Here is a 27789-nt window from a genome sequence, read left to right on the forward strand (position 1 = left end):
TTCTCTGTATATGCTCACTAATCATCAAATCATGTTGAAAAATTCAAATGCTACACAAAGTTTACATTCTTTGTTTTGCTTTTTGCCATTTTATGATTTTTTTTAATGAAATGAAGATTTAAAAGTCCTAAATTGAAACCTTTGCTGCAACCTTAATTAGTGTGTTGCAATCAGTTCCACCGTAATATAAGGTCATGTCATCCTGTGATGTCAATGAAAAATTTCCATTGCTTAAAAACTGATTGCACAGTATTAGCCATAGATTTATGAAATGTGTAAACTGTTCCAGGGTAAAAATATATTCCATGCAATTTGCTAGGCTATTTTATCTGAAGGAAAACTACACTGAAATCTTTTAAGACTATTAAGGTTTTTTTTAATTCCTGCTAACTGCCCTTCAGTTTTTTTTAAAAAGGCATTATTAGCTTTAAAATGGCCTTTAAAAAAGAGAAAGAGAGAGAGAGGAGAGGGAAAAAAAGATTAGCTTGCAGCAGACTTTCCTGGATTGCTGACATTTGCTTTCTCAGCAAAATATATGCAGCACAGTAAATTCTCCTCCCCCACTCCCCCGCCAAATAGCATATCTACTGGAACAAACCTTCATGGTTTCTTCAGTCCTATGCAATTCATGCATTTAATCCTTTTATTGGCCAACTGCCAGTAAATGGGGAAGTGAGAGGGGTGGAATCAACAGTGAAACTATATGTTGATGCCTTTGAACAATCCAGAATGAAGGCCGACTACATTTATTGTAATCGCCTGTGTTTGGACTTACGCAGAAAATTTGCTTTTTATTTTTTTCTACACTGTACCTCCGTCAAAGAGAAACACATTCATATATTTTTTCTTCTCTTCATTTTACAGTACAGCCATTCTATGTAAAGACGTTATTTTGAAAAAAAAATCCATACAGCATAGGATTCCTCCTGTTCAGTAATTTATGACTGGCAAAGTAAATGAAATAATGTTTTTATAAATACTAATTTATTTAATAAAAATACAAAAATATAATATACATATATAAAAATATCATGATGAATCAACACAGACATTCTTTAACTCAATAAATATGGCAGTAATATTAATTCCTTTTTTTAAGGTATACTTTTTTCAGATTATGTTACAACACAGGTGCACAATCTCCCAGCTAGTAATAAATGTGATGCAAAGCAATTAAAAGAAAAGTATAAGTTTTCCATCTATTTATTATTAAAGGCACAAAAAGCCTTTTTTAGGTCTTCTCATTGTCGGTGAGAATATTCCTTCAGGGGTTTTTAGGCAGAGAGGGTGAAATATAGATTTTATTTTTATATTTAAATCAATCATATGAATTTACGTTGACTTATTGATTAAGCAAACTCTTACTAAGACAACACCTATTTTTTGTATTTTTTCCAAGTAAGAGAGTGTAGGCCACTTTATCTAGTAACATAGACATTAGCTCCACTAACACTGACCAAGTCACAGATTACTTTCTCAGTCTCGGTCACTGTCATCTCCACCATACATGTCTGCCAGCTTTTTAAATCGAGGTCCCCAGTCACTAAGGTAATCATAATCTTGGTTGCCATCGATAGTAAGTGATTCCAAAGAGCTAAGTGAATTTGCTATAGAATTGTTCCCTTCATAGGCGTATGTCGCTAGTGAATCGTAAGGGGGTGCGGTTGGGTCTAAATCATTTTCCTTTAGCCTTCGTTGAATAAAATCTTGGACATCAATGTTTTCCCACAGAGGTGCAGTCCTCCTTATCTGAAATATAGTTTCTGGGATAACATCTCTTCTCATCTTACTTTCTTCTCTTGCTTCTGGATTCCTTAGTGTTCCAATGTCAAAAGCCTGGGTATCCTCTTCCCCACCTCCTTCATCATTGTAAGTCACAATATTGTCCCGGACATCATCCTTTGAAATGATCAAGGGCTCTTTCTTTCTCTGCCTCTTCAGTGCTGCAAACAGCACAACTAAAACTGAAAACAAATAGATGATGAGCTGCAGTGTAGCCTAAATAATGAGATGGACAAGATAGTTAGCACTGAAATGGAGTTAATGCACATTTTCAATGGACAAATAATTTTATAACTGAGAAAGGATGTTTGGAAAATAGGGAAAAACTACTATTGAACAATAATAAGCTGAATTTTGATTCAGATATAGGAAGTACAAATACCTAATTTTAAAGTTAGGTTAAAGTTAAGAAATTGTATTATTGATTAGGATTTGCATTTTCAGTGTCAAGCAAAATCCTGTTTTTCATTTTGTGGTTCCACACTGGAGAGGAAGTTTCTTTGACCATAGTCCCTAATAATGTTTAGTTTGTTTCATTTCTATTCTGTGCTGCTTGCCATGAAGACATTAGGGGTAACATTTGCATAAGTGAGGGTATGGCTGCACCTGTGCTGCTGTAGCACTATACTATAGACACTTGCTACAGCAATGGAATCACTGTAGTAAATGCACCCCTTTGAGAGGCAGTAGGCGGCTGATAGAAGAACAAATGGATGTAAACTGGCCATGAACAAATTCAGGATGGAAATTAGAAGAAAGTTTCTAACAATCAGGGGATTGAGGTTCTGGAACAACCTCCCAATAAGAGTTTGGGGGCAAACAACTTAATTTAGTTTTAGGTAAGAGCTGGACAATTATGAGTGTGATTGTATAATGGATTGCTTGTGATGGTAGGGGTCAGGGGTCAACAGCCCTGGGACTCACATACAGTTTGACTTACATTCCCAAAATCTCATGCTTCAGGGTTTCAGCCAGCCATCTGCAGGGGTCAGGAAGGGATTTTTTCCTCCAATATATTCTAGGAGGTTTTATTTTATTTTATTTTATTTTATTTTTATCTCCTTCCTCTGAAGCATCAAAGATGCCCATTGCTGGAGATGGAACATTGGATGTGGAGGGAAGTGCTCTGAGGTGGCACCAAGCATTTTCTCTCTCACATGCTTGATTGGCTGGTTCTTGTTCATATGCTCTGTGTCTAACAATATATAATCACCATAGCTATGTTGGCATGAATAGGTGTGGTCCCTCACAGGTATAGCTGTGCTGACAATAGACACAAAATGCTGTTATACTGGCAAAGATCACACTTTTTGCTGGTATAGCTTATTTCACTTGGGAGATGGGGACTGAAAGTGGGGTTACTCTAGTGTAGCTGTATCCACACTAGGAGCACTTTGTTGGGATAGTATGCTGGTATATCTATCCCGGCAAAGCTCTCCTAGTTTATACGTGGCCTAAGTCCCATTGATTTTCAGTGAGACTTAGGACTTGTCTTCACAATGGAGCTAAATTGGTGCTGCTGCAATCGATGGAATGGCATCAATTTAGAGGGTCTAGTGAAGACATGCTCAATTGATGGGAGAGCACTCTCCCATCGATTTTTGTTCTCCTGCACAATGAAGCAATGTTGGCAGGAGAGCATTTCCCATCAATGTAGCATAATGTGGACCACACAGTAAGTAGATCTGAGCTACGTCAATATGATTTAGGCTCAAGTAACTCAAATTGCATAGCTGACATTGACCTGCAGCTGTAGGGTAGACCAGCCCTTAGGGTCCTAGATGCACTTTTGAAAATAGGGCTTAGGAGCCCTAAGTCACTTAGACTTTTTTAAAAAAAAAATTGCCCTAAGAACCTACAGTCATTAATAACAAAACTTTTATTGACTTCAGTGGCTTCAGGACTTCAAATCTAAGTATGTACTAACAGCCACTTATTTAAACAACTCATAGTGCTGCAAGAAATACTAGTATAGAAATTTTCACCTTTGGATAAAGTGATTGAAGCTGAAGTGTGAACCTCTACAGAAGGAGCTAAAAGACTGAGACCAGTAGCTAAGAGTTACAGTACAGTAAAGTCATCTGTGGATCAGATGTAGAAATGGATGCCTAACTCATGCTAAGAAGTAGGTTACACTTGTGCCCAGTGATATGAGCCAACTTATACATGAGCACAGGTGAGCAATAACCTGAGCACTGGTGAGTAAAGGGCAGAGAGGGCATGCTGAGGACAGAAAGAACATGAACAGGAGCTATATGCTTAATTGTGATTCACTGAATGGAGATGGTTCTACAGTTCTGTTCTATATAGTTTCTTTGTGTGGACAGCAGCCACTTTTAGATTTTTTTTCAGTTTTCCCTTGTTGTCAGTCAGGAATACTGGCTTGTATACTCAAGTATGCTTAAGAACTTCACTTGAAAGAGCCAGATGCATTTATGAGGGCAGGCCCCTTATTGTTATGCTTCCAAAGGTTGCCATGAATTAGTATCTTTCACAGTCAGGTGCTCAGTGCCTCTTACGTAAGCTGTTCATGGCATTCGTGCTGATTTACCAGCTTCCTGCGCCTCCTTCCTCAGCATCTTCTCCAGTTGTCAAACCTGGCAGCTGCCATCTTCATCTCCCCAACCACACCTCACCAGTCTTCATCCTAAATCTCTGCATATCTCCCGATATCCTTGAGGTTGTCCCTTCACTCTCTCCTTGTTCTTCCCTCTTCCATGCCCACCACCAGTCACCTGCCCCACCCCCTTCCACTTGTAAACATTTAAAAGTTAATATTTATATAGCTCCTCTGTTATATTTTCTATCCAGATGTTTTTAAAATATAGAAACTAAAAATGACTTAATAACTGGTGTAATTGTTAATTTTTTATTATTAGGAGCCAAATTCTGTCATCTGTACTCCTGTTGAGTGGTACATTACTCAACTTCATTAAATGGGGACTACATGTCAGGTAAGATAATACTCTGCCTGAGTAAGGGTAACATAATCTAGACCTACATTACTATTTGCCTCATATCACATCTTAGTAAAATAGTGACATTTTAATCCAGGTTTTCAGCTTTCTTTTGAGTAGTTGTAATGACCTCCCTGTTACAAGGTAGTTAGTGTGGAAAATGTCCATATTAAGGCTTTTCTCTAGTCACCTGAATCAAGGGCTTTGTAGAGTGACAGCAGTCAATAAAGCAGTAACTAGCATGTGTGTATTAAATGACATATAGGTCACAAGGATCACTTACCTAACAGTATAATGATGCAGAGGAGAATGGCAATCAAAGCACCTGTGCTGAGGCCAGCTGAAAGGAGCAAAGCCTCAGCATTACAGGACTGCATATTCCCCCGGCTATCGCAGGCACACACTCGAATTGTCAGCGTGCCGGTGCTACTCTGGATTGGATAGTCATTGTCGAATATTAAGACTGGCAGGAGATAGGTACTCATTTTGCTGCGGCTATATCCATTTCTTCTAGTCAGAATCCCTGCTGTGTTATCTGAAATGGAGGAGCAGAATAACTGTGTGTGACAGTGTGATGTGATCTCTGGCATGGGGGGAAAACAGCAAGATGGCATGCTAGAGTTACCAACCCTCCACGATTGCCCTGTAGTCTCCAGGAATTAAAGATTAATCTTTAATTAAAGATAATATCATGTGATGAAACCTCCAGGAATTCATCCAACCAAAGCTGGCAAGCCTATGACATGCAGGAGCAGAGTTGTTTACCTTTGTTGTCGACAACAGAGAAGTTGGGATGAACTGCAAATTCTGGCACCAACTCAAAGAAGAATTTGTGGCCTCGAGGAGGCTCATCTTTGTCCACAGCACTAACAGTCTGTACCAGCTGTAAGGAAAACAAAGTATTATGTTCTTAATGTGGTTTTTTTGTTATTTTTTAAAAAATAAGACAGCATTTTCTTTTAACATATTGTAAAATACCCAATGCAATTATATTTGAAGAAGCAGTGCCCAAGGATTAGTGTGCTATGTGGTGGTCTCATGTCAACACAAGGAGAGCTTCTGTTAAACAAATCAGCTCTTTCATTTTTAACTTCACATCCACCTAATAACACACAAACAAGGGCTTGCTCCTGGCTGCTGCAGGCAGCTCTCTGTTCTGATTAGTTCTCAGTGTCCTGTGTTGCTGTGTGAAGGGTGCCCCTCTGACCAATCCAGCCTCCTCTCATGCCCTTACACAACATTAGCAGCTACTTGGGTTCAGTTCCTAGTCTGAATCTTTTTCTCCTGGAGATCAAGTTAGAATATTGCAGAAGCAGAATTCTCAGCTGTTGGGGCTATGGGGGAGGAGAGCAGGAGAAATGCCTTGCATCACCCTAAATAGACACTTCTGGTTGAGGAATGGCACTGGTGCAAAATGGAGGACAGTCAAGTCCAGTTGTGAGGGGAAGTTAGTAGCACTGTCATAAGGCCATGGGAGCCAGCATGCATAAAGGGGAGGAAAATGTTCCTTCTGGAATGCAGAAGACTCCCCTGCAGAGGCCCTAAACAAGAATATTTTGCCCCTCCCCACCCCAATGCTAAAATAGGAAAGTTCTTATAATAAAAAGCAAATGGGAGCCCCTTGAGCTGCTCGGAGCTCCAAACAATTGTTTAGCCTGTTTATGCCTAGCACTGGCTCTGCTCCCCTGCCACGTTAAAAGTAATTAAAAAGAAAAAAAAAGAAAACAAGTAAGTACTCTAGTGTTTTTCAGACGAATTTAAGATGTTGATTGCATTGATATGGCTAAAGAAGGCAAAGTTGCTAAAACTGGGAAAGCAAACACAGTAAGGAAGAGTGAGTTCAGTACTGATATTATATTAAGCATTGTGCAGTTATAAAGTGATGTCATTACATTTACTATGGTATAAACTGTGATAATTCATATGTACAGTAAAAATGACTACTGGATTGTTCACATTCACTAATTATTGTAGTGCCACAGAAATCAAGCATGTTTTGCACTGTCCTGCTGCTGGAGTTGTGGCTCTATCCAAAAGTAGAAGCTTTGGGCTTAATCAGGTGTCAGGATAGCTCAGTGGCACGAGTAAGTGGGTGGGTTTCCCAGAGAAAGGATTTGTGGCTGGAATCCAGAATAAGTCTCAGCAGAGAACTCTCCTTACCACTTTACTCATGAGCAGAGTGCTCCTCTAGCACCTGCTGTGAAGATGGACCTGCTTTTTATGATATTTGCAGTGTGCTGAGTGCCTCATTTGAGGTGCTAAATGTCTCCACTGTCCTGGGCATCTTCCACTTCCCTGACTTCAAAGGGGTTTGTTATCAAAAGGTTTATGCATGCAGCTTGTTTCACTGAGATTTCCAGAGCACATGCATAGCATTAACTGTCCAAGCAAAAGCAGTAACTGCTAAATAACAACATTATCTTGAGTTAAGGACAGTTCCCTTAAAATACCTTTCTGAATGTTAATTTCAATGAGAATTGAACACATTCATTCAATATTCTATATAGTTATTCTGCATCTCTCATGTTTGGAACCTATCTTAGACACTCCTGACAATACAGCAACAAAATGTAGTAAAACACTAGATGAATAGTTGGATCTGGAGTAATTTAATTATAGTCAGTAGGTTAAATTAGGTGTAAATGAGAATTTGGCTCATCAGCTTCCTTGGCATTATTCTTCATTTACACCAGTGTTGGGGAGATCAGAATCAGGGTTTTTATGGTTTCCTGTCATCAGAGAAGAATCTGTGAGAGAATTCATGAATGTCATCTTCCTTCATGATGAACAGAATATAGTTAAAGCAGGATTATGCAATATTTCTTCAAATGAATGAGGCTCTCAAGTACACATTAAGATCTCTACATTTTGAAAGCAAGTAGGATCCTGACACTTGGGGAACTTTTAAAATACATTTGGCCAAATTCACACTCTTTGCAAAGAAGCTCTGTTGGCATGTCACTGAATTTATAATTCCACTAGCACTTTTTTCTCTAAATATTCCCAGTGTTGGTACGACTACCACTGGCAGTAGCAATGGTGGATGTGATAGTATAGGCATGGATTTAGATAGCTACAACATTTAAGCCCTATGTCACCAAAGTCTACAATTACAGTGCTATTATAGCAGAAATGCCTTATGGGGGAAGGCTAGCAGAGCATCAAATCAACTGGGAAAAAAATTTCCTCCTGCATTTTTGTAGAGGTCTGAAGGACAATGTGAGAATAAGAACATCAGGTAGAAGAGAGAGAATTAGAATATATGCCGATATTTGTACAAGAATTGCTAGGAAACATCCAGAGAGAAAATACCCAGCTAGAATAGCTACCAAAGCATTGTAACTGAGGATCCTGTGGCTTTTTGAGATGTAATCAGTGAGATGTTTGAATGATCCACATAGATTCCTTTCAAGTGCAAATAATGTGAAGAGTGGGCAATTGTGGCAAAAACAGAGGAACCTAATTACACTGAAAAATTTTTGTGAGAATAAGGCTGCAGAACTGAAAAAAACAAACAAACCCTTATTACCTGTTAAAGGTATTGGGTTCTTGAAAAGATGGAAGAATAAAGGGGAAAAAAATTGCTGGCAAAGTTTTCCAAAGGGTGAATAAATCAAAACAAAAACAAACGAAGAAAAAAATAGAAATATTATGAGGTTAGCTTTTATAGATCTAAAAATCATGAATTAAAGAAACTAAAGTCAATCCTAGATGTAGAAATTAAAGAGACTTAGCCATTCTGATTTTTGGTGTGGTAGGGATACTGTGAAAACTAGGACATGATGTCTTGCTATGTAAAGTTTGTGGTGTCAAATGACATACATGCTTTTCCATTTTGAAACAGTTCTGAATTTGGAGTTGTACTCACGCTTCACAGAGACTTCAGAGAGATGCCTGACATTGTAAGATTTATGAGAGATTTTTTTTCAAGAAAGTGACTTTAACTCAAATCAAATGTGATTTCAAGCATATCAGACCTATTGAAAAAATACATTCCTTTTCGTTCAGATACCCTTGTGAATGAACTCGGATTGAAAAAATTCAGCATTACTGTCAGTAATTCTACCTTTCTTAGGAGAATCAGTGTGAGACAGCTCATTGGGATTTATAGGATAAATTCCCAGTCTTGAGGAGATCACTTAGCTTTTCAAGTGCTGATAATGTAAACTCGGAGTGTCCATACAAACACTTCACTTTTATATCCAACACAGAGTAGTTTTATAGCTGTTTAAACAATGTAGGCCAAGCAGTGCAACCTTTCTTCATGTTGGTGAGCACTTAGGCCCAGATCCTTGAAGGTATTTAGGTCTCTATGTGATTTCATAACTTTGAGGATCTGGGTCTTACTTCCATTGAAGTCAGAGGGACACCCCATGAGTAAATGCTCGCAGATGTGAGGTGGGGTTCCACAGTTGTGTAGGTGCTGGAATTAGGGGAGCTGCACCACACCCTGCCTTGAAGTGGTTCCCATTATATACAGGATTAAGAGTTTGGTTCAATGGCTCTCAGCACCCCAACTATACAAATTGTTCCAGCACCCCTCTTCATTCAGCCCTTGTTTATGTATCTTTCACAGAGTACCATCTCTTTCTCAGATATTGCAGATGATTTGGATGCTACGGTGTTTTCTCCTCATTGCTCCAGACTGCTGATTTGTAAGTCTCTCAGCACGCTTTAGAAGATTCTCTTAAAGGCAGAACTGAAAGTTCCTTTATAAAAATCCAAGTAAGTCTTTTGTATGAATCTTCATGAAGGGAATGGGATGGGACAGAAGATATTGCAAAATGTTTGGGGAAAATATATTTACCATGATATTTTAACAAAGACTTGAAACAAACAACATGTCCATGACATGCTTGGCAATCTGCCACACACACACCTTTTCAATATGTCACTGTCAATATATATTGATTATCATTATGAAACGACACCTTTCTTTGAAAACAGCAGTTTTCATTCCCTTTGCATAAGGCAGCTGTGATGTCACTTGCTATGAAACCAGGAGGATGCCTGAGGAGTTCAGGGAGGCTAATTTGTTTAAACAGTCCCTTCCTGGGAGTTTTCAAACAACACAATTAACTTACAGCATAAGTTTTGTACTTTGCAATAATGATTATGTATTGTTAACCTGGGGATGCTTAACTCAGAATTTTGCTTTTGTTCTGCTGCAGAACAAGCTGATTGGAGTGTAGCTTTGAATTCAGATGAATGATTTGAGCTTTAAGATCTGGTAATTTGTGACTTGCCTGAAATAAGCATAGATATTGCATAACGCTAGATGGCTTTTCAAATGTCTACACTATTGTCTGTTTCACTCATTGACTATGTGTGAGATATCAAACATCAAAAATGTTACTAGTCCCCTAATTGAGCAATTTTTTATTTGCTTCAGTCTAGGGCTATGTCTATACTTACAGTGGCATATAAAGTACACACACTGCCTGCCTTCCTAGCACGGGTATAAATAGCTGTGTAGATGGTGTTTAAGTGAGTAAAAACGTGCCAGAACCATTGGGTATATACCCGACATGGCTCTCTACATGCTCAAGCAGTGCTTCCCACATCTACAGTGCTATTTTTAGCAATGTAGGGTCCCACCACCATCCTGTTAAAGAAGACTTTCCCTGCTATCTCCCACTATCACCACCAGAGCCTTTCACTGGCATGTTGTCACTACAGAGTGCAGTGTGCACACAGCCTGCTTTTCATAGTGTCATGTGGTTACATGTACCCTGGATGTCACCACTAGTGTAGACAAGGCCTGGGAGTGAATATCACAAATCACAAACCTTAGATCACTGTATTATCATTTTCTGAAATATCTTAGTCTAGTTATGTGCTGCACATATTTTATCAAGAGGCTTCCACAAAAATCATCCCCTAAATCCATGATAAACTATGAAAAATATGCTGAGGGGGAGATTGTCATTGGACTTTGCTGAATGCATAGGAAGGAGAACACAAAGAGACTTTCCTACCATGCTGCCCTTGGGATGATGTGACTCCACTATCCCCTACAAAGGGGTAAGTGTTAAAGGAACAATCTGAGTATATCAGTGATCAATCACAATGGTAGGTCGGAAAGATGAAGATGTATAAGAATCTGGGAGAGACTCTCCTTCTTAGGAAATCTTTCTAAAATATCTGTTGTTTAATGCATTGTGAAGGCAAATGGTTTACTCTTCAGAAGATGGCTCTTACCCCAGAGGTAATTACCAGCATGTCAGAGGTCAGAAAACTTTTCCCCTCCTCCTCTGTTTGAAAGGATTGCAGAATTTTAATATATCACTCGACTAAGTCAATGGATGCCTACCCATAATTCAGCTACAGGTCTGTACAACAATGCATGATCAATATTTAGCAATGGTGTCATGACAATTATGCCTTTCCCTGCTCCTTCCCAGCCTGTGGAGAAAATACAGAAAAATAAAAGGAAAAATTATCATCTTCCCAAATAAGATGACCTCTATCCATGTTCTGATGTTTCGTAGCTCATCAATGGCAAGAGAGACTATAGTACCAATGAGCAAAACAGTCGAGTTGTTGATCATTATTGTTAATGTGGCCTCAGCAAATATAGGGCTTTGGATGAGTTGATATCCTAGAGTTGAATTTTGCAGTTATTGATTCATGTTCTATTAAGGAAAAAACTCCCTGGCTTCCATGGAGAGAATTGCCTGACTCTGCCCCTAGTTCAGGTCAGGATCATGCACTGCTCTTAATGAGCTCATAGAACAAGGTTGTGAGAGATCCTTGCACAAGAGCCTTCCACAATAGCAGTCCTTGTGCTTCTGAACCTCCATCGCAGAGAAAGTGACACTTAAAAGAGGACAAAGATGAGTTGGGGCCAGGACCCTGCTGCTCCCACCTTAGCCCACATTACAAGTCTGTGGAACAGATCTGGAACTCAACCTAATGATGAAGCAGAGAGTATATTTCCATGTGAAAAAAACATTTATAGAAATGATGCCCTTCCTCAATAGACTCTCTCATCACTGCTGCCCCTGGGACGTTGCAACTCGGTACTGCTCTCCACCTCTCCCCTCACAGCTGCATCATAAATGCCACAATCTACCCTTTAATATTGGCTGACATTGAACAAGGGTATTGTAAGTTGGCAATAGGAAGGAATAATTGATATTTCTGACTGCTTCCTGATGTGAATGAGATTTAGAAAGTGGTGTGATTAATAGCTAAACTCAATTAAAAGAAAATCTTAAAATTAACTAAATATATTTATCTTCTCTGTCTAGCCCTCATGCTGTGATCATCAGCGTTAAATGCACTGATGTGATGCAATGGGAAGCAATTATAATTCGAACAGGTTGGCTGCTTTTGGTGAGCTCTAAAATAAGGTGGAATAGTATGAAATGAGTAATAGTATATTATAATATATTGTACATTATGCACTATTGTACAATAATAGTATTGTACAGTACATTAAAAATGAAGCCAACTTTACATAAGTGCCTAAATATGAATTTGGGTGCCAAACTTTAGATATCCGTGTTTGAAATTTTTTACTTGAACCTCCTCCTTGCCTGCAGCCATGGAAACCTGCAAATATCACATCCCTGCATATGTAACGAGTAGAAGGCAGTACTTCAGGGAATGATATTTGATTCAGCTAATGTCTGTAGCATTAGTACTGAATTTGCCATTTGGGGAAAATAATTTCTGGGATTATATCATAATTGCTGAGCTCATGCTATTTGGAAGGAGCATCTGAATAGCTAAATACCAGACTAACTAATGGGCCTCTGTCAGCTACTTTTTTTAAATGCACGTTTTCTCTAAACCTGCTCTCTTCATTTTTAGCAAAGTAAAATTTGGTGGGGATGTAATGGGAAGAATGTTGACTAACTAGAATCCACACAGGTGTTACCCAAAGCCAAGTCAAATCTTTGAGCACTTAAATATAAATAATATAGAAAGATCTGAGGGCCAAAAACAAAATGGAGGAAATAATAAAATAGTAAAACAAAAGTATATACAAGGAATAAAAGTATCTATGTAGATACATCGTGGGTGACACTGTTTAGTCCTTTATGCTCCTTGAGAATCACATTGTCTCAAAATTTCTCATTCTTGTCAATCAGGTGATGCAGTGGCAGAGTTAAGATTGTTTTAATGCTATTAAATGAGCTTTATTGTACTTTCTAATAGACTGAACATACTATTTTTTTTGCGAGGGGGAAAAGATAAGTAGTGTCTCAAATTAGAATATCTAGATTTTCTAACACTTGTGTTTGTGGACACAACAGCAACTTAAAATCAGCCTTCTCTTTGAAGGCTTAAACTTTTAGTTAAGTGATAAATTATTTTCAGCCTTTACTCCAGTTTATCTAAGGTTTCTGAAGAGGAGTGACCAAGTAGATAAATCAACTGCAAAATGCAAAATATTTGTCTCTAAAGTATTGTTGCAGAATATGAACTTGAAGAATCAAAAGGCAAATGAAAATGTAGGCAGTTAGTCAACTAACTCCCATGGAAAGTCAGTAGGAGTTGGACACCTAAGTCCCATAGGTTGCTTTGAAGATCCCAGCCCTAATTTACACCCAAAGAATGGGCAGGTGTTGTGAATTACACATACACAGTTAGTTGGGAAGCTAAATTGTAATTTGTGCATTAATGAGTATTCCATATATTTGAAATTCCACAAAATGTATAGGACTACCCCGAGTTTGGAAATATATCATTTAAGAGGAGATGACAAGTCGCCAGTCTGGGTGGAACTTGTTTGTGATCATAACCGCAAAATAAAACTACAATAAACAGTAATTGGATGAAATTTCTAACCTCATCACATAGGTCTCAAACCTTAGTCACACATGAAAATTTATGTCACAGTGGTGAAGACTTTGTATCTTAATTATAAACGTCACATTATTTTATGACAAGGTGCTCCATTAGGCTGAGTGTTTCATGTGTTTATTTCATTATCTGTTATAATTCCTACCATTAATTTCATTTCATTTAGTATTGCTGTTACTCTATATATCAGGGGTAGGCAACCTATGGCATGCGTGCTGAAGGCGGCACACGAGCTGATTTTCAGTGGCACTCACACTGCCTGGGTCCTGGTCACCAGTCCGAGGGGCTCTGCATTTGAATTTAAAATTTTTAAGAAGCTTTATTTAAAATTAGAAACCTATTTACTTATATATACAACAATAGCTTGTAGTTATATATTATACACTTATAATAAAGAGACTATCTAAAATATAATGTATTACTGGCATGCAAAAACGCTTAAATTAAGAGTTGATTAAATGCAGATCGGCATACCATTCTGAAAAGAGTCTTGCCGACCCCTTGCGTCTATATTTTATTGAAATAAACTGTCTCGTGTGGAGAGGAAGCAGTGAGACATTCTCTTTGACTTGAGCAAAGCTTCGATTATGGTCTTCCAAGTATTCTTGCGGCAGGTTAAAGAATTATTGGGGTGGATTGAATGGACTTACAAGTGGATAGAAGCTGCTAGCATCGTCGGGCTCAATGGGTAGTGATCAATGGCTCCATGTCTAGTTAACAGGCCAGTATCAAAGTGGAGTGCCGCTAAGGTTGGTCCTGGGGCCGGTTTGTTCAACAACTTCATTAATGATCTGGAGGATGGCGTGGGGAACTTTTTTTTTGCACCTCAACAAGTTTGCAGATGAGACTTAAACTTGGGAGTAGTGGTCAGATTATGCTGGAGGTAGATACGATACAGAGGGACCTTGACAAATTAGAAGATTGGCCAAAACAAATCTGATGAGGTTCAACAAGACAGCACAGAGCCTCGCTTTAGGATGGGAAGAATCTCATGCTGCACAGGACTAGTGACTGATGCTAGGACAGCTGCCGAAAAGGACCTAGGGTTTACAGGTGACGAAGAAGCTAAAGCACGATATGATCAACAGTGGCACCGTGCAAAAGCTAACAGCCATGGCTGCAATAAGTAGGGCATTGCCTAGCAGATCAGACGGAATCGATCTCCCTCGTAATTAAGACATTGATGATGCCTCCATCTGGGATACTATGTCCATGGACCCCACATTTACAGAAGGATGTGATCATTGGAAGAGTCACAGCAGGAGGCAACAAAAAGATTAGGGGGCTGCACACATGACTTATGAGGAGAGGCTGAGGGACTGAAGGATTGTTCAGTCTGCAGAAGAGAAGAGAAATGCAGGGGATTTGACAAAGCTGCTCCAAACTACGTAATCAAATGAGGGGTTCCAAAGAGGATGGATCTAAGACTGTTCTCAGTGGTAGAGATGACAGAACAAGGAGTAATGGTCTCAACGTTGCAGTGGGAAGGTTTAAGGTTGGATATTAGGAATAACTTTTTCACTAGGAGGGTGGTGAAGTACTGGAATGGGTTCCCTAGAAAGGTGGTGGAATTTCTTTCCTTAGAGATGTTAAAGGACAGGCTTGACAAAGCCCTGGCTGTGATGATTTGATTGGGGATTGGTCCTGCTTTGAGCAGGGGATTGGACTAGACGACCTCCTGAGATCCCTTCCAACCCTGACATTCTATGATTCTATGATATGATTCTATGATTTGACTGTATTATGTGCATCAAAAGTAATGAAAAGATGGGTATGAAAAAGAATCATATTGGCAGTGAGGGCCTTGTATACAAACTAAGGCAATTCCATTCAAAGTATGTTATATTATCTTTCCACCTCACGGACTGACTCATACAATTGGGGACATTGGGTCAATAACGTGAATAGAATGTGATTCAGTTGAGCCACTGGCTGCACATCTGCCTCCTCTTTCTTTAATTTCCTTTTCCAAAATAACATTGAAATGTATTTTCTGTTTCAATTGCTCCTTTACATTTGATCTATACTTCCTGGAGTTCCCTAGTTTATAAGGGGAAACCTACACATACAGTTCTTCCTCAAGAGGGCTCTAAACTTTTTCTATCATGGGCTTCTGCTTCTGGATACAATCTAGCCCTTAACTTTTAATTCCTTAGAAATCCATTCCATACTGAGATACTTTTAATGCAATGTTTCCACACAGAGTGAATGTTTATAGTGAAGGCGTAACTCTGAACAAAAGTGTGAAAACTGAATTGTCAGCTGATCCCATTATAAATAGAGAGACAAGATGGGTGAGGTAATATCTTTTATTGGACCAACTTCTATTTTGAAAATTGTTTTAGTTTACTTGAATGATCATGGGGTATGTTTCTTGATTTTTTTCATCTTTGTAGTACGTGGCAGTGTGTGATGAAATTGGTCCAATAAAAAATAGCACCTTACTCACCTTGTCTCGCTAATGTCTTGGGAGCAACACAACTACAACACTTCAAGATAATGAATTTTGCCATCTGAAATGGAATCTCCGCAACATGAGGATAAAGGAAGAAAAACTTAACAGTGATATATTCTTTATGAGTAAATGCAAGAAACAAATCATCATCCTCAAAGGACTCACATGTATAATCTCTGACCACTACATGAACATAGAAGTTGATGCAATAAAAGATTCCTCACCCATGTTCTCCTAATATCCTGAGACCACCATAGCTACAACAATGCTGGAAACATCCATAATAAATAAAAGATTGTTATATTTACAATAGTAATAGAATATTTCAGTATATCCATGATATGTGTGTTTTGCTGCACTATATACCTGGAACTTTTCTTCTCTTTTCTCCAAGCTAGTAAATTGCTTCCTCTTTAAATCTGTTTTAGTTTATCAAAGGATGTGTGGATTCAGTTTGCATTAAGCAAGAGCCATCCTGGACCTTTGTACAAATTCAAATCTAACCCAAACTGAATCTTAACCAAGGTCTGAGAAAGCTGACATATCTTTATAGCTTTAAAATTATAGTTCCATATCACAATTTCTTGATTCTGGCAAGGACCAGAAATATGTGAGGTTTCCAAAATTGGGTTTTTTCATATTTCAAGTTATCAATAGATCATATAATGCTTTGCAAGCATGCAAACAAGAAGAATTAGCTAAACATATGAAATATTAGTGACTTATCCATGACTCCTTCTATAAAAAGAGTTTTGTGATGAAGACTATTAAATCATTACCTAAAAATAAAATATTGTGTATTTATTACATTAGAGCCAAATCTTGCATTCCTTGTCCACCTGAAACATCTATTGAATTTGGAAATACAATAGGAGGATTTATTATGTATTATTTTTCATCCGTGCAAATCAGGATTGTCATGGAGATGTTAGCCTCTGTTGTGAATAACTCTAGAAATAAATAAAAAACAGCAACAGAAGACACAGGCATAAATTTGCTAGTAGAGTAAATATGCATTTACCTGTCCTGCTTTTGCATTTTCACAAACAAAAGTTTCATAATATTTGGCAAATTCTGGTGCATGATCATTTATATCTAAAATCCTGATGAAGACAGGTATCTGGCTACTTTGTTTAGGATTATCTGGAACAAGAAAATAATTTATAATTTAGCTAAGGAATATAAGGACTGGAAAGATTTACAGTTCATGTAAGAGAAGTAAAATTATCAAGCATATTTTATCCACTTCTTCTCCACCCCCAAAACATATAAGAAATGCTCATATCTTTACAATTATGTTCAGTTTTTTACTGGTATATAATTTAATATAGTTAAGACTCATATTTGAAACCCATTACATTATTTTAAAAAGAAAAACGTTATATTAAGGCAAAACTATCTCAGTCTAAATTGATTTGCAGTTGAAAACAGAATTTTAAATTATCCAAGGTGTCTGGTTTGTCAATGTATTCCAATCAGCAGTGAGTGTATACGTGCTTATTTTCTTCAATCTGTGTCCTAAAATGGAGTTGCTGAAGGTAATCTAGGAGGGATAGATAAATTTTCTGGATCAATTCAAAACCCTGTCTAACTACAAAGGCAGGAAGAATGTATCTGACACCTTCGTCGTTAATGTGCCACTGCAAGTAACCTCATAGGCCAAACTATAGCCAATGGGATGAATAAAGTAAAGGAAATATTGACAGTTGGTTCAGTGTTTGGAGGAAATAGCTTTCTTAAAGAAAAAATGGTGTGGCGCTTTCTAAAAGATGGTCTGTGTATCCTATATGCTCATCAAAGCCCACACAATGTCAATCTCACTGCTTCCCAAAGTAAAGGAAGAAGTTGCAAGGAGGAGAAAAATAGTGTCATAGAGCCCAATCACTTAAATGTGGTGTGCCTCTATGGAAGATACAAGGTCAAATTTTCTTTTCTGCCTGTGGGGAAAGATAATATGCTAACTTTACAGGCCTCTGGTTGTGACTGCAGCTGGATTGGTCCCTGCCGTAAATTAGAGCAGCCTGAAGGCCAATCTAATGTCTGCCCATGGCCCCAAAGGACCATTCTGACAGTCTGGGATTGCTGGAATGCTCTAACCATGCCCTCATTTTCTTATAAATTTCCCCTCTCCTAGAGCCTCAGTGAGCAATGTAGAATCACAATGTTTGCTCTCTACCAATTTATGCAAGGGAAATCCTCAGGAAGCCAGTTATGTTGGCTTTGTCCTCTTCTATACAGCTGAAGTGGAGCTCTGATTTTTATTTTTTTGGGAAAAAAGTAAGTAAATCATGAAATAAGTTTTTTATTAAAAGTTACCCCTGTTGAGTTTTCTGGCTTGTAGTTAGCAAATGATGTGCTTGGCTGTAATTTTTAAAGACAGACAAGGGTGAATCTGGTAAAAACATTTAAAACGGAAATTTGTTATAGAATTTTCAGATTTCTGTGTTCTAACATTCTCTTCATATAAGCCATCTCCAACTCACTGATTTCAGTTGCTATCACTGTGATATTGTGCCAGGGGGTTTCTTCCCGATCAAGTGGCTTTGAGATGAATAGAGACCCATTTCCTGAATAGATGTTGAATATTCTGTCGAGGTCAGTGTGTCGATCCACAGAATATCTGTCAAGATATAATACAAGTGTGTATCACCTTCTTCTATTATATTTTCCAGTTTTGCTTATTAACCACCATTAAATGCTTCCAGTTTTAACTTAGGTAAGGCTACCTTAAAATTTGAAGTATGGTAAGGTTCCCTGTACTTACCATAGGGAATAACTAGTGCAGAGTACTGTAAATACCAAGTCAAAGTTATTTAAGACTTTGGCTCTTTCTGAAAGATGGGGTGTAAACTCCATACGCTTAGCATAGCCCATACAATGTCAGTTTCATGGCACTGGTCTTAAATAGGATAGAAGGGTAACACACCTGTATAGGAAGCTATTCAGTATGAGTCATTTTACAAAATATATTTTAGCCCAAAAATATAATAAATTCTGGAAGGATAGCGAGTTAACTTGGACTGAATGATCTTTGTTAAGATTTTCACGAATGATTAGAGATTTTGGATGCTTCAGTTTTTTGGGTGCTCAACCTCAGACACCATCACAGGGACTTAATTTCAGTAACCATTGAGCATCCTCTTGCTGAAGACCAGGCACCTTTGATTTTTCTCAGGATAGGCAGAAAATCACTAGAAAATATTTTTTTAAAAAAATTTTGGCTTTTAGGTCTGAAAATGCAACAAGACTATAACACAGTATTAATGATACATTGCATTTGTTGATCTCTCTTTTCCTTCCAAAAAAGAATAACTTACATTTATAGTCATCCTCTGATCTAGTGAGCTAGTGACCATTAATCACAAACCAGTTGAATGAAGAGTGTATGCACAGTTTGCTTGATGATATTATTTTCCCTCAAAATGCGAACTTTGAGAAAGTAGATAATTCAGAGTTATCTCACTTTAAATCAGAAATGTAGCTGAAGCAGGTTTCACAATCATTTACATGGTCTATGCACTAAGGTACAAATGGTCAGTGTTATGCATCTCAGTTTAGACAATAATAGCAGATGCGCTAACAGTTATGGCAGTAGCACAGCACCAAATATTTACCTCCTAATTGTTACGAGTTTCTCACAGTAATTTCTTATTTGATATGCTGTGCAAATGTTGATCATTAAATATTTAAGAAGTAGAACATGGTAGACAGTGTATCTCTAGGGGAGTGTTTCATTCATTGAGCCTGTTGCAAGGTGTGATGCAGAATGCTGAGTGCCATTGACCAGCAGAGATGCACATTCATCCAATAGAAATACACTGTCTTGAACATCTTATATAAGCTTGCCAATAGGGACAAATAAGGTAAAATAGCATTGCCCTGCGAATGATGTAAGTGAGAGTTCTGCAAAGCAATGTGTGTTTGTTATAATCAGGCTTATACACTTCCTTTTGCCTGACCCCCATACTTTTCCATTTGAAAAGACACACTGTGATGTATTAATTCTGCTTGCCGTCACCAGTTCTCCACAGATATTTGATTGCTCAGTTTATTTCCACTTGATCACTGTAGATCTGCTCCTGTAATATGCTCAGTGCCCTTAACTGTCACTTAGCTCATTTGTGTCCTCTACTATCACTGAGCTCATTTGGAATTAAAGCTGCTATTTACTTCTCAGGATCAGACCATATACCATTTGCTTTACTACATTTTGAGAAAAAGATGAAATGAGCATCTACATCTAATGCATTTTACACCGTGCATGCACTGATATTTACTTTATTGCATTCTTGGTGGTATCTGGATCTTGAGCTATCACTTGCCCGATGATAGTTCCCTCCTTGGCATCTTCATCTACTTCTATTACATAAGAGCTCCTGCTGAATATTGGAGGTTCATCTACATCTTCCACAGAAACTTTGACGAGAGCTGTGTCCTTAAATGGCCCCAAGTGGAAAAAGTGTGGGTCAGGATGAGTGTTGGCTGCCTCCACTCTTAAGGAGTACAGCATCTTGTTCTCAAAATCCAACTGCTAGAGAGCAAAGAATAAAAAAGTGGGGTCAGTTTACAAGAAATGTAAAAAAAAATTACAGCACTACAATAACAGGGGCAAGAGTTATCAGGGACCGCATTAGCAGCCTTAATCCTATCTGAGAGACCGCACATGGTTCCTACATGCACGTACGCAATTCATCAGTCACAGCACTATAGAGCCAATTATGGATGACTAAGGTACAGGACAGGGGATTCTTTATCTTATTATGCAAAATGTAGCTTGGTAATAGTGATTAGGTAGTTGGTAAAGTCACTTTTTCCTTTCATAGAACTGGAAGGGACCTCGAGATGTCATCTAGTCCTGTCCCCTGCACTCGTTGCAGGACCAATTATCTAGATCATTCCTGAAAGGTATTTGTCTAACCTGGTCTTAAAAATCTCTAATGATGGATAGTCCACAACCTCTATAGGCAATTTATTCCAGTGCTTAACCACACTGACAGTTAGGAAGTTTTTCCTAACATCCAATTTAAATGTCCCATGTTGCAATTTAAGCTCATTGCTTCTTGTCCTATCCTCAGAGGTTAAGAAAAACAATTTTTCTTCCTCCTCCTTGTAACAACCTTTGACATACTTGAAAATTGTTATGTTTCAAAGCAATTGAAATCTGCTATACTCTACACACTGTGATAAACTCAGGACAGACAGCTGCAAGGGAGGGGTAGAAATCAGTCCCAGAGGGTTAAAAGGCCCTCCTCCTTATCAACTGGGAGGCAACTACAGGTCAATCAGGTTCAGCTGAGAAAGGGTTACCAAGGTAGCAATTAGAATCAGCTGAGGGGGAGCTACCTCAGGTTAATTAGGATCAGCTGATTCCCACTTAAGGTTGCCTGAGACTTTTTTAAACCCTTCCCTGGGAGGAAGGAGGGGGCAGAGCAGAGAGAGAAGGGACCTTGCTGCCAGGAGTGTTGGAGCAGCAAGACAGCGAGCCTCCCCAGGAGGAGAGGCACTACTCTCTCCCACAAGAGAGTAAAAATACTCTAAACAGGACTGGTGGAGATACAGGGAGCAGACTTCCCTGTGTTACAAGGGGATGGCATTACCCAAGCCTATCTCACCAGGGCTAAAAGCAGCAGAGGCTGGGGAGACTGAGAAGGTGCCTTGCCACAACACACAATAGTGAACATTTTCCATATTGAAATCTTGCAAAGGGGATTAATATTAGTGATGGGCAAATCTCAAAGGCATCATCATTTGGGATAAGTTTCCAAAGTCTTGGATGTTCAGTCTCAATTTATATAAAATTCTCTTTTGAACAATCAGTCCAGAATATTAGAGCTAGAGCTTTCTCATGAGTGTATTTTTGAACTTCCTTATTATGGCCAGTATTAAGAATACCATGGGAAAAAGCTTGTCTAATGGCAATCTGGTACATCAAATTTGAGATGAAACTTGGAAGAAGGGCAGAAAAAAGAAGGGAAATGGTTTTAGTATGGGTGATGTGGGTTTTCTTTAAAGGTTTTGTTTGTTTGCCAAACATTAGGTTGGTTTAGCTAGGAGAATAACTAGTGTGTCCATTAATAATTACATCAATATGATAGTGGCTAGCTTGGTTTTATCATTTATATTCTATTCTGTATTTCATCTCTTACAAAGATGTATACAATTTTTATAGAATTCTAATGCAAATATCCCCCATAAACATGATTTATAAAACTGTATTTATAATCTAGTACTGACTCAATCAGAAGTGCAATAGAATGAATTATTTGGGTCTGAGTTTTTCACAGATCTTGACTATGATATCCAGCATATTGTTGTATCAAAATAAAATGAGAATGAGTTGTTCTAGCTCCAGTTTTAACTTTGAATCAATTATTAGTTATATTCAAAAAAATTACATTAAAATAAGTTACGGTTGCAAAGTCAAGCACTCAAAAAATTTAGGAAGTACTGTAATTAAAGTAGCCCAGGCCACATGTGGGCTACTTTTTTGCTCTGTTTTGCATAAAAATGTGAAAATAACTTATAATTTTTCCATTTTTTTCAACTGATTTTATTTTCAAAATGAGACTGCCAATTTTTTATCAGAATCACTTTGCAAAGGTTCTCAGCTGATGAAGCTTAAATGAGTTTGGATTTATGTTTATACAAGGTTTGAGTTTTAAAGTTTTATTCATATTTGTAGAGGTTCACATGTTCAGTAGAAAAATAATTGAGGCTAATGGCTGTAATGGAAAGTATCAGGAGTTACCCCATATGATGTGTCTCAAGGACAAACCCAAAGTAGTGTGAACTGTAGCCTAAAATGGGTATTCAGATAACATCAAAATAGTTTTCAATATGCTTATCTGGCCAATTTTAAGCCCTAAAGAATCACAGATTGTCTATGAATTCAAGTTTTGTATATTCCTTTTATCCGAGGGCATCTATTGACATGTCATGTAACTGTCAATGTATGATGGAAACAGGGCTGATTTTAAGGGCTTGGCTACACTGGAGAGTTGCAGCGCTGGTGATGGGGTTACAGCGCTGCAACTCACTCTGTGTCCACACTTGCAANACACTTGCAAGGCACATACAGCGCTGCAACTCCCTGGCTGCAGCGCTGGCTGTACACCTGGTCTGCTTGGGGTGTAACGATTGCAGCGCTGGTGATGCAGCGCTGCTCATCAAGTGTGGCCACCAAAAGCGCTTTTATTGGCCTCCAGGGTATTAAGAGATATCCCAGAATTCCTGTCCACAACAAACTGGAAGAATGGCTGAACTACGAGCTCTCTGGACCTACTTATCTAAAAAACAAACACAGCTGCTCTTTGCTCCAGCGAGCGAGTGAGCGGAGGCAGGGGAATTGCTTTGGAAAGTTCACAGCTGTTTGCTTGAGGAGAGAGGGGAGGGGTGAGTCCGTGCTGAACAGCTGCTTATGTGGTCTGAAGGCTATTTAGGAGTGCATAATTTGCATTTAGTGAATAAGAGAGAGGTGGGGGAAGGGTCATAACTTTCAAAATGATTGAATGTAGGTGCTGTGTATCTTCCAGTCCTAAGAACTTGCAAGGCAGGGAGCTGAGAACAGTGTCAGCTCCAAAAATCCACTCTCTCTCTCTCTCTCCCCCACGCTTGCTGTCACACTCCACCCTACCCTCCTGTTTTGAAAAGCACGTTGCAGCCACTTGAATGCTGGGATAGCTGCCCACAATGCACCACTCCCAACAGCGCTGCAAATGCTGCAAATGTGGCCACACTGCAGCGCTGGTAGCTGTCAGTGTGGCCACCTTGCAGTGCTGTCCCTACACAGCGGTACGAACACAGCTGTAACTCCCAGCACTGCACATCTCCAAGTGTAGCCATACCGTAAGTAGGCTGGAGGCAGGGCCGGCTCCAAGTTTTTTGCTGCCTCAAGCAAAAAATCCCACCCCCCCTGCCCTGCCCCAACTCTGTCCCTTCCCTGCCCCATTCCAACCCCTTCCCCAAATCCCCGGCCCCGCCTCTTTCCCCGGGCATGCCACATTTCCCCTCCTATCCCTCTCTCCTGAGAAGCAGAGCAGCGCTGTGCTCGGGGGAGGAGACGGAGGTGAGCTGGGGGGAGCCGTTCCTCTGCCACCCCCAGGGTTACTTCCTGCGGCCCTCCCTGTGCCCCCCACCGCCGCAGCTCACCTCCACTCCACCTGCTCCCCTGAACGTGCTGCCGCTGCTCTGCTTCTTCCCCCTCCCTCCCAGGCTTGCCACAAAACAGCTGATTCGCGCGGCAAGCCTGGGAGGGAGGGGGGAGAAAAGGAGTGCTCAGGGGAGCAGGTGGCAGAGGTGTGGAGGTGAGCTTGGGGGCGGGAACAGTTCCTCCCCCGAAGGTTACTTCCTGCGGCCCTCCCCGTGCCTCGCACCGCCTCAGCTCACCTCTGCTCAGGGCCAGCTCCCAGCTTTTTGCGCCCCAAGCAAAAAAAAAAAAAAGAAGCTGGAATGCCTCTTTGAAAGTACCACCTCAAGCACATGCTTGGAGTGCTGCTGCCTAGAGCTGGCCCTGGCTGGAAGTTTGAGTTGAACCTTTCTTGCACCTCTAGAAAAGAGACTCCTCATTGGAGAAACAGGAAGGCTACAGGAGAATAGGCTATCTACACTGAGTTAGTTCTCTTTAAAGGTGTGAATTCATCAAACTTGTTCACCTCAATCCATTGTGGACCACACTGCAGAGTCAGATGATAAACCCCTCCAGGTTTTCATGGTTCTACTTCAAAACTATTGTTTGTGAGAGTGTGTCTTTGATAGACAGCAGCTGTTGAGAATATTGCTTTATGTGAAGTGACATGCCAAGTAAATTCCCCCAAACCTTGGGAATAACAATAGCTGATGAAGAAAGAGGACAACAAAACCAATACAGCTTCTCAGCAGATGGCCACAGGTGAGACTTTCCTTTTCCCTCCCCGTTGAGGAAAGAAAAAAACCATCTGGAGTGTTAAGTCTAGTAAAAAGAGAGGGAGCAAAAATAAACCTTTTTGATGGTTATAATCCCTTCCTGTGTGTCCTCATCAGTGATGATATCAAACATGTCTGAGCCGTCCCCATTGGAAATGCTATACTCAGTCGCAGCATTTTCACCCACATCGAGGTCATTGGCTTTTATTCTGCCGAGAGGAGTCCCAAGCGATGCGGACTCAGGAGAGCTGAATTGGTAAGTACCTGGAAAAGTTAAATCAAACTTTTTTTAGTCATTTATCTTTCTAATAATAAATGCCATTTGTTTCCCCTAGATTTTTTTTTTTAACCTGCCTTGAAAGTTGAAACACTCTAAGAAAAGTGCTCTTAGTCATCAGGAGTAAACTTTAAAACAAAGACGGCTTGACTCTCAATGAAAAGTTTTGCTGTTTTTTTTATGAAAGTGTGATACTTCAAAGGCACTTAGTACTGTGTTCTTTATACACTTTTTCTTTTGTACTTCAGATGAAAGGAACATAAACAGAAGCATGATAATACAGCAGCGATTATGACCCTCAGTAGTTAATGACTTTATTTATTTTGTCTATCTTCTATACATTTTTTTCAATGATATCTTCAGTTATTTATTTTTTTTCTAGGAATCACAGTTTATAAAACAGAATAGATCTGAGGAAGAAACTAAAATACAATAGACAAGGTTTTCTATTTTGAAATTGCCTTGAACAGCTTTAAGTGTGTTTTATGTGAGATATAAGTTTTTCATGGAAACACATAATACAATATTTTGCAAAAAGCATTTGAGATATGTAATATTTAATATTCCTGCTAACTGCTTGAACTATATGAAAGTTGTACAAATGTGTTCAGATTTTTTAATTAATTCACTTGGGACACATTTCATGCCTGATTTCTGTTAATGCTTGTGGAATCAGGTTTTACTAGCCTGGATGCTATTGACAAAGGAATTTTAACATTGCACCTCTTAGTACAGAAGGTAAATATTAAATGTCTCTTTTCCCAGCGTGTGCACCAAAAGACTAATTATAAAGTTATGCTCCTGCAGAACAGGAATAATATTACATGAGTCTCTTGACCAATCACACTCAGGAAATATAACTTGAACTTCAATTCACAAGATACGGGGTTAAAATAATTCTTAAAACAGTGTTGGCAAATACTTACTAGTAAAAAGTACATCTGAGAAGTTTGCAGACATTTTGCATGCCAATTTGTTGAATATTTGTTATCTGTTATTTGTACAGCTTACTTAGTTACTAACATCATGCCACTTGTAGCAATTATAAACTGGTACCCATGTAGGATATATTGTGAAACCTTGCCTGACCAACACAACCTTGGGGAAGGCAGTGTGCCTGAAGAAGGTACAATCCCTATTTGAGTGGTTTAACGAATAGACAGACTGTACAAGCTACACCAGCCTATAGCAGATACAGCCTATGACACTTGATGTGACTAGTTCTTCCCTCATATATCCATAGCCATTCTCTACCCTCTCATCCATTTTGGGGCACAGTGAGAGAGCAGTTTCTGAATTTTCCCAAGTACACTGATCATAACAGATCCTTGTGTGGCCTAAAGCAGATTGAGTGAGTCTCTATGCCCAGTGTCATGCACCTAAATCACTATCTCTGACTAATGGAAATCTCTTATCTTTAGAGATTTGTGAAAAAAATGGGTGATATAGTATGATGGTGAATTGTATTGGCTGTTAGAAAATCAACCCTATAATTGAAAAATTAGCGGTGGGCTGCAACCAGTGAGGCTGCAAAATTCATGTTACTCTCTTACTGTTTCAGCCTCAATTGCCAGGCTGAAAACTGTTTAGAAGTTAGACCTTATGACAACCAGCCTTCCAAAGGCTGACCTTTTCCGTTTGTAGGCTTATCTAAACTTTTCACCCTGGCAATTGAGTCAGAAATCCTATAAGCACAAACTTTGTCATGACACTTCAGTTTTTCCCTGGTGTGAGAAGTCCAGAAATACCAGGGCAACACCTTCTTTGAGTGAGTTTTATTCTGAAAGCCATCACTGTAATTGAGATAATGTCAGTGACCTGCATATTGTCAGCATATAAGCTAATCAGCTTGGTTTAGGGTATAATTCAGTTCCCGAAGTATCCATTTTTTCATGAGCACATGGTACAATTCTGTCAGGCTCTTGTCCTTCCTATCATTTATATTGTTCATGGCTCAGGTCTACTAGTTATGTGGGGGCCACTGTACCTTTTAAAAACCAATCCTTACATACTTAGTCCAAGTCACAGTGGCTTCCTGCTAGAGTCTGTCAGTTTCCCTTCTTTCTAGCCCCTTCAGTAAATCAAATTGTTCTTCAAGATTTTGGAGTTCATTCCTATCTCTTTCTCATGCAAATTCTTCCTTCCCTTTGGGCCTAATTTCCCCGTATCCTATAGCCTCACATAAACGGAGGTAATTGGGTAGAGGAGGAGGCTAGGCACAGATTTTCAGAATCAATCTCCTTGGAAATGTGCTGCAGTTCATGACTGTGTGAGGAGGAATAAAAACCTGTAGAATTTCCATTCATGTCTTGCTTTGTAGGAGGAGCAGGAAACCAGCATCCTGGGAAGCAAGGCAAGAAAGGGGACCAGTGTGTCCAGCCCAGATAAGGCCTTCCATATCACCTTCTGTGTGTCAGTGAAGTTTAAGCCGTGCACTGCATAGGGCCTTGTATGTGGCTCTTCACTGGTCTGACTTTCATTCTAATTAAGAGCCTGATCCAAAGCCCATTCAAGTAAGCAAAAAGACTCCTACCGATTTCAATAGACTTTGGACTGGTCTTTTACTAACCTTGCAGACTACCAGCAGGAACAAAGGCTCCAGG

At 39.2% G+C, this 27789-nt stretch overlaps 1 protein-coding gene across 1 annotated transcript in view; it reads right to left on the reverse strand.

Annotated features, from left to right (window-relative positions):
* Positions 1-1077: 1077 nt before the first annotated feature.
* The window catches only part of CDH9 (cadherin 9), a 119955-nt gene continuing 93243 nt past the window's right edge, over positions 1078-27789 (reverse strand). The window contains exons 6-12 of the mRNA XM_032777706.2: positions 24986-25173; positions 20286-20539; positions 18492-18628; positions 17030-17151; positions 5505-5622; positions 5023-5274; positions 1078-1964 (exon numbers count right to left, since the gene is read on the reverse strand). Of these exons, the coding sequence (XP_032633597.1) occupies positions 1477-1964; positions 5023-5274; positions 5505-5622; positions 17030-17151; positions 18492-18628; positions 20286-20539; positions 24986-25173 (1559 nt within the window). The 3' untranslated portion in view covers positions 1078-1476. The remainder of the gene's footprint in view (positions 1965-5022; positions 5275-5504; positions 5623-17029; positions 17152-18491; positions 18629-20285; positions 20540-24985; positions 25174-27789) is intronic.

Source organism: Chelonoidis abingdonii, chromosome 2 (assembly GCF_003597395.2).
Source record: "Chelonoidis abingdonii isolate Lonesome George chromosome 2, CheloAbing_2.0, whole genome shotgun sequence".
Taxonomy (NCBI): domain Eukaryota; kingdom Metazoa; phylum Chordata; order Testudines; family Testudinidae; genus Chelonoidis; species Chelonoidis abingdonii.